Here is an 8,446-nt window from a genome sequence, read left to right on the forward strand (position 1 = left end):
CTTCATGTTCTCTAAATGTAACTGCAAGTCTCATTGGCATCTGAATTTCTCACAGGAGTACCTCCATCAAGGACAATTTTGACGGCTTGTTAATAGTTAAACAAAAAGGAAAGCACTAAGGTCTGAAGGGAGAACCTGGCCCCTGGAGTCACAACAGATCAGAGGTCATAGCCATGATATTTACATCCTTACTGTATGGAGATGTATTTAAATCTTGTGGAAAGGAGTAGGTCCCAGAAGCAAAGCATTCACGGCCAAAATATCCTTACTTCATGTAAAACAAAGCATAAAGTTTAAGTCAGACCCCTGTCTGATAATTCCGATAAAGGTTCTCCACTACAATTTCATTATGTTGCTGGAAATGCCTCATGTCTACTGTCCATAAAATGTATTGAAGTCCAAGACGGTATATTCTTCTATTTCCTTCACTTGAAAAATGTCATGATTTATTGAATTTGAAATCTAAAGAGCAAAAATGATTTCTAGATAGATATTTTCTCTATCAGACTTAAAATTAGAAGACGTTTTTATGACCACAATGTAGACTCTCCAAAACAAATTATCCAATAATGAATAAATTTAAGACTCTTTATTCCATAGGAAATGGCTTGTATGTTTTTTTTTTCAGAGCTGATACACATTGTTACTAAAGATATGCATTTAATTGACTTAGAAAAGGTCTCTCAGAGTGGTATGGAGCCAAGAAAAAATCTGTATCTGAGGTCAATTTCATTTAGAAATAAATAGATCATATTTAAATAATTCCTGGGTGATGGAAATGGGAGTGAATTTTTATAGCTCTGTCTTATGGTTTCCAGCTACTTCATTTTATAAAATCTCCCCCTTTTGAGTATTTGGCACACAGTAATTTTGCTAGAAAAACCATGAACATATTGTTTACCAAGAAGAAATGAAGTTATATTTGTTGATTGAATTAAAGCAATTAGTAAACTTGAAATAAATTTACTTTTATTTGTGTGAGTATATACATATGCTCAATTATTCTCTGGCAATTCATATTGATAAATACATATCAAATATAAGAACACTGCTCAAATTTTCCTTTACCAAAGAGTTTTATCATATACCCAACCAATTTTTATTCTTTGACAAGCAACAAAATGGGCTTTGATTTTTATTATAAAATAAAATTGATCTTTATAGAATGGATGGCAGTGAGATGCTGAATTTTCTTCTGCATCTTCACCTCTCCAATTCACATTCTTAACTTAAAGCTCATAGTTAAACTTGAGAAATCATCCAGGGATGTGCTGCTGGAATCACTGCACCAGCTGGAAAGAGCCATTTGTATGCATCTTCTCCCAACTTCATGTTTACTGTCACGCTGGTACCTTGATTTGGCCATGGTTGTAGTGTTTATACCAGGCAGATGGGCAGGCAATATACATTGGGGCTTTTTCCCCCTTGAAAACCAGTTATTAAACATTTACCTGAAACACCACTGAGTTATACCTATGTTGCTTTGCACCTAAATTACACACACACACACACACACACACACACACACACACACACATTTGTTTCCTGTCTTTTTAGCTGGAAATGAGGTCTCGTACATTTTGCAACAACACTGGCTGTCAACTTTTTGCCTCTCTTGAGGAGCCAAACAGAATTGCTAATTATTAGAAAGTGTTTATCATGGAGCTTTTCTGGGCCACTAGATACCTGCTTCATTTCCCTCCTGGGATTAGCATTTCAGTAAACAGAGGCTCATGTTCCCAGTAGATGAGTCATTTTGTAAAAGCCATGGAATTACACTCCGGCACAAAATGCCTCCTTTCTCTTCACCTGCACGTGGTGACAAGCTGAATGCCCTCAGATCGGGGCACAGTGCATCTGAGCTTTATCTCCTGTTCAGGGTGCACCTGCGCAGTCACACAGCAGCACAAGGAGCTGAATGCCATTATAAGGGAGCACTTCTTCAGGTGCCCAATCAAAAGCTCTTCTGGGTTTCGGAGCCATTGCTAATTTCCATGAATGAAACTCTTTGTGTTGGTGGGTCCCTCCCCCGCCACCACTGAGCAACACTATAACTGTTTAAAATTACCGATCATGCCTAAGGACTGTCCACTTCTCCTGCTAGCCCTTGGGAACCGAAGAAGTGCTTTACATCCATTTGGCAAAACCCACAGATGGGCTTTATTATGTGCTTTGAAGTACAAGGTTAAGCATTCAGTTCCATTATATACACACAGTGCTAGATAAAGAGAGTGAACTGTTGAAATAAATAAGACTGATGGCGGCTCATTCACTGATGCCTGTTGATCACTTCTGACTGGCTGCCTGCATTCTCCATCTTGAACAGGTCCTACTGCAGACATATTGAAAGAAGCTGAGGTTCCTCTCATATCAAATGAGAAATGCCAACAACAGATGCCAGAATACAGCATCACAGAAAACATGGTGTGCGCAGGCTACGAAGAAGGGGGGATAGATTCTTGTCAGGTAAACATATCAAACAGCTCACCGTACATTTCCAGAAAGCATTGCTATATAATGATTATGTTGTTTAACAATGATTCAGAAGTCAAGAAATCATCAGGGTCTTAACTTCATTTATTTCTTTTCTACAAAACTGTGACTTTTGGCTTTTATTTGTGGGTTATTTACATAGTTCTCCTGGGTGGACTTGAACATTAGAAACAAAACTAGTATTTGCCAACAAGGTTTATAAAGCAAACTAGAGGCCCGGTGCACAAATTTGTGCACAGGTGGGGTCCCTCAACCTGGCTGGCAATTGAGGCCTATCAGGGGGTCGGCCTGCCAGGGAGAGGGGCTGCGGGAGTTTGGCTGGCCAATAGTGGGGAGGGGCTGCAGGAGGTTGGCTGTGGGAGCGCACTGACCACCAGGGGGCAACGTCTGTGTTGAGTGTTTGCCCCCTGGTGGTCAGTGCGTGTCATAGCGACTGGTCATTCCAGTCGTTCAGTCATAATGGTTGCTTAGGCTTTTATATATATACTAGAGGCCCGGTGCACAACAATTTGTGCACTCGGGGAAGGGGGGGGTCCCTCAGGCCGGCCTGTGCCCTCTCGCAGTCTGGGACCCCACAGGGGATGTTCGGGTTGTTTCGGTCCGCCTCCCTCAGTCCGGGCTCAGGTTGTTCGTTCCCGCCTCCCTCAGCCACCCAGCCGGCTTGATCGTTCCCGCCTCCCTCAGCCACCCAGCCGGCTTGATCATTCCCGCCTCCCTCAGCCGCCGGCCCAGGTTGTTCATTCTCGCCTCCCTCAGCCGCCGGCCCAGGTTGTTCATTCTCGCCTCCCTCAGCTGCAGGCCCAGGTTGTTCGTTCCCGCCTCCCTCAGCCGCCCGGCCCAGGTTGTTCATTCCCGCCTCCCTCAGCCGCCCGGCCCAGGTTGTTCATTCCCGCCTCCCTCAGCCGCCCGGCCCAGGTTGTTCGTTCCCGCCTCCCTCAGCTGCCCAGCCGGCTTGATCATTCCCGCCTCCCTCAGCCGCCTGGCTGGCTTGTTTTGCTCCCACCTCCGCCGCCCAGCTTGTTTTTGGCTGCCTGGCTTGCTACGCTCCCAGCGGATATATGCAAATTAACCGCCATCTTGGCTGACAGTTAATTTGCATATACTCACTGATTAGCCAATGAAAAGGGTAGCGGTCGTACGCTAATTACCATGTTTCTCTTTTATTAGTGTAGATATACTAGAGGCCTGTTGCACGAAAAGATTCGTGCAATAGGCCTTCCCTTCCCCTGGCTGCCGGCACCGGTTTTCCTCCAGTACCCGGGACCAAGGCCTTCGCTTCGGCCGGCCGGAGCCGCCTTCAAGCCTTCGCTGCTCCAGCTGGAGCTGCCTTGAGTCTTTGCTCCGCCGCTTCGAGCCTATGTATGCAAATTAACCGCCATCTTTTTTGGTGGTTAATTTGCATATCTCGCTGATTAGCCAATGGGAGGCATAGCGAAGGTACAGTCAATTACCATGTTTGTCTATTATTAGATAGGACTATAAGCCCATTGCATGAAGATTCGCGCAATAGGCCTTCCTTCCCCTGGCTGCCAACACCAGTTTTCCTCCGGCACCCGGGACCCAGGCCTTTGGTCTGGCCGCAGCGAGGCTTTCTCTGGGACCTGGGACCCAGGCTTTCCTCGCAGTCCCGGCTTCGTCCAGAGGTCATCCAGAAGGATGTCCGGTCTAATTAACATATTACGCTTTTATTATTATAGACTAGAGGCCCAATGCACTCAGATATATTAACAGTTCTATTATGAGACTTTGTAAGTAAATTTCCTGGCATGTTTTCTGTACTTAAAAATTAATAAAATATTAATGCATTAACATCTACTGGATTAGATTACACCTGATAGCAGTACTGAGCAAGCAAATAACTCACAAATGCAGAAGTAGCAATTTATACTGTGGGAAAATGGTTTCACTTGTTCAAGTGTGAACAATATGTTATATATATTAACACATAAATGTCATAATAATTTGACTTGATACCAAACTTTTTAACAGACACTTAAGCAGATGAATCCATATGTGTATCCTTCAGTTAAATCAATGTCTCAACTCATGTAAACTAAACTTTCAGCTTAGTTCTACATTTATTCTGCTTTGCTGAATATTGGCAAATTCAAGACAAATGGGTTAGCTTCATTTTTATTAAAATTTACCTCTGGATCTTATGCTTTTCTTTTAAATGAAAAGTATGTTAAAGGTAAGATATATTGCCACTTAGAGGAAAACTTATAGAATTATTGTTCAGGAGGGAAATCAGCTGTACAACTTCAATTTCCGTTAATGGGGGTTATGTGGCAGACACCTCATGCACGAGAGAGAAAGTATGACTGCTGATGCTACTGATGTTGGAGTTACATTAAGCTAGTAATGCATGCCAGATCTCTGAAATCTTCTATTTGGCTCTGATTTCTAGAGTCTAAGCATGTTATTCATTAGCAAGTAAGAAAGCTCCCAAACAAGGCAGGACTTTGTATAATATAATGTTATCATGATTGAGTACTCAGTAGTCTAGAGAGTCAGTGATTTTCTGTTTAACTTAATACTATGTTATGCCAAGAGGATTGACTGATTAAATAGGAATACATTATTTAAAATTATGAACATGTTATTATTGACTCATCACTTGACTAAGTTCTTTGAAGCATTCTTTTTCCCCTATAGAGTCAAAGATTTTGCCTTATTAGCCATCCACATGTCCTCGAATATCTTTTGGCTCACCAAAGGCTTACATTGTGAGGTGCTTGTCTGGATTTTAAGGCACCACGAATGGCTGTAGAATGCCATCTCTACATAAACCTAAGTGAATGACACTGAGCAAACTTGCTTTGCTCCCCATTCTCAGCCTTGTTCTAGAGCAGGGCGTTGCTAAGTGTGGCCTCCAATCCAGCAGAGCAGCATTACCTGAGAAGGTGTGATCAATGCTAATTCTCAGGCCCCACCATAGACCTGCTTCATAAAAAACTCTACAGGTGTGTTTTTCCCAGGTTATCAAATGATTCTGATGTGCATTAAAGTTAAAGAACAACTACTTTAAATAAAAATGGCCATCTACCTTTGCATTCAGATACTGAAGGAAGGTGGTGATTTTTCCTTTTCTTTGCAAATATAGCATTTAAGTGGAAACATAAATGTTAGGCTAATAACTTATGTTCTGGACATTCACTCATATTTTTGAAGTGCTTATACATCTCTGAGATCGTGGAGGAAGGAACTATCTTCATTGAACACATCAGAAAATTAAGACCAGGAGAATTTACCAGTATATAACCAAACTGAAATGAGTTATTAGAAGATGGGAAGGGACAGAATTACATATCAGTCTCTCAACCAGACAGATCACACAGCAGTTGGGCACCAAGCCTGCTGGTGGATCCTTTGAGTAACTGCAGCTGACCCAGTATGACCTGGGTAACTTAAAATCCTTGTTCATGTAATCAGTATCTGGTTTCTGCTGTCTATTTACAAAATTAAATTATTTTAGAAAACCCAATGACTTGTTTTAAAAATATCAAAACAGTTGAGGTTTATTTTTAATAATTTCTAGTCATATATTGAGTCTATATTTATTCCTACCTTGGACTGATAGTGTTCCATAAATATTTCTGAATTCTTATTATGGACTTAATATGCTTAAAGGCTTAAGATGCAAAAATGAAAACTATAGTCCCTGTTTTCAAACAGCTTGCCGACATTTGTTACACCTAGAATAGAGGTAACTTACGTTTGCCAATGCATTTATGCTCCTCTGAGCCCCAGTTCCGGATTGTGAGAGGGATGTCTGACTGCTGGTTTAGGCCCAATCCCTGTGGAACAGTTGGACATCCCCTGAGGGGTCTCAGATTGGAGAGGGTGCAGGCTGGGCTGAGGGACACCCCCCCCCCCCCGCAGGGCATATATTTCATGCCCCGGGTGTCTAGTGTGCAAATAAAATCTATGAGATTAGCTCTACTAGGATCTGTTATAATTAATGTTTATGAAAATTAAAAACATTTCATTGTTTGAAATCTAAGATGAAAACATGTGCACCTATCACTAGAAATTACATCATAGATTTGCCTCTTTCCATTAAACATTAAGTGTTTTTTTTTTCAAATCTGATTGTGTTTGTCTAATGCTGAAAAGTTAATGCTACTTAAGAAAACAAAAATCAACTTTATGTGTGAGTTTTCAGTTATTGTAAAGCATATAATGCAGAATAATTCTTTTCCACAGATCCCTTCATAATACTTAGAACATAACTCCTTTAATTATGCAAATCAATTAAGCAATATAAATTGTATATATTTATATCAATTGACAACACACAATTTTCTTTTGTAATTTATTATTTAGGGGGATTCAGGAGGACCATTAATGTGCCAAGAAAACAACAGATGGTTCCTGGCTGGTGTGACATCATTTGGATATGAGTGTGCGCGGCCTAATCGTCCAGGGGTGTATGCCCGGGGCCCGAGGTTCACAGAATGGATACAAAGTTTTCTCCATTAAAGTATTTCCTAAACCAAACACAAAAGTCAGGCACTTTTCTCACTCCACTCTAAAAAGTTTGGAAATTTAGAATTTTGTAAAATATAGTTTCTAAAAGTCATTATTTTTATCTATGCCACTGAAATGCTGGGGGGGAGAGAAACAAACAAACAAAAAAACTAAATTAATCTTTACAATACTAAGTAACTTTTAAATAATACATTTTGGTTTTTATTGTGAGCAGCTATTTTTTCACAGATATAATTCTCTTTGCTATAAATCATTATTTTTATCATATTCTCCTATTTAAAGAAAAATTAGGAAAAGAAGTGAAATTGACTGTTTTGCACAAGGTCTGTTACTGTTCGAAATAAACTGCTGGAAATTACCTACTTTCAGCTTAAACTGCTATTATCAAAAACTCAATAGTCTTCCTGCGTTTCTATCCAAACACATTTCTAATTCATCTTGAACATATTTTTAATGGTTCCCCTACTCATAAGTATGTATTCTAAGCTCATGTCAGAGACCTGGACTAAGTTGATTGCATGTCCTTCTCAAATAAGCTAATTAAACAGCAAACAAGCACAAGTCTATATATTATTTTACTATCAAAATAAAAGGTAAATTTACAGATATTGTAGTTTTTTATTGGATCCTTTATTATCTGAATTATTCATACTATCTATTTCTTACAAGCTGGTATTTTTTTTAAACTTTCAAAAATAAGTATACATATTTAAGAAAAGCAACTAGTAAAAATTTATTTTTCCCGATTTGTGTGTGTTACAGTGGATGTTTCTAACATGTGCAGCATTTATTTAAACACAGCTGAATTGCCCATTAGAAGACCAAAAATGTGGAATAAATGAATTTGTTTCACGGCTTTAATCTCTTGGATCATTTCCAGAGTAAGTGCAAACTTCAATTTCGCATGCCACACAAAATATACTGTCTCCTTTGGGAAGACAAAATTCCTACCTACTTAATACAAACACATTCTTGCATGGGTCTGTATGTCCAAAGGAATAGAGGAGAGAGTAAGGTTTATAGCAACTGAAAGATGGGATCAATCAGCACAGACTGGTCTTATGGAAGAAATGAAATTTGGGCTACACCTAAAAGGAATGATCATTATTGAAGTACTGAAGAGGTACTGGCGACCACTGGTGAGCAATTATAGAATTTATTCTGAGGACAGAAAGCCCGAGTCCCTGAAGACACTATTCAAGACCTTTCCAATGACCTGTTCCTGATAGTTAGGAAGGATGGAACAGCAGGAGTAGGGTGTACTCTTTGATTTACTACCTGGATATTATTCCAGAATTCACCTGCATTTCAAAACACACATTAAGAACTATGCTCTGAAAAAAACATCCACACCATGTAGTCCTTTTATATTTTTCAAAGGTCAGCTGCAATGTTAACAAACCCTTAGGACAGTCTCTTGACCATCTTCTAATAAGTGTGAAGTTCATTGTCCCACTCCCGG

The 8,446-nt window shown here is 40.0% G+C and overlaps 1 protein-coding gene across 1 annotated transcript in view; it reads left to right on the forward strand.

The window, feature by feature from the left end:
• Nucleotides 1–7,006, forward strand: part of TMPRSS15 (transmembrane serine protease 15) — a 99,997-nt gene extending 92,991 nt beyond the window's left edge. The window contains exons 24-25 of the mRNA XM_006097005.2: nt 2,327–2,466; nt 6,820–7,006. Coding sequence (XP_006097067.1) covers nt 2,327–2,466; nt 6,820–6,975 — 296 coding nt within the window. The 3' untranslated portion in view covers nt 6,976–7,006. The remainder of the gene's footprint in view (nt 1–2,326; nt 2,467–6,819) is intronic.
• The last annotated feature ends 1,440 nt before the right edge of the window (nt 7,007–8,446 follow it).

Source organism: Myotis lucifugus, unplaced genomic scaffold (assembly GCF_000147115.1).
Source record: "Myotis lucifugus unplaced genomic scaffold, Myoluc2.0 scaffold_193, whole genome shotgun sequence".
In the NCBI taxonomy this organism is placed as follows: Eukaryota; Metazoa; Chordata; class Mammalia; order Chiroptera; family Vespertilionidae; genus Myotis; species Myotis lucifugus.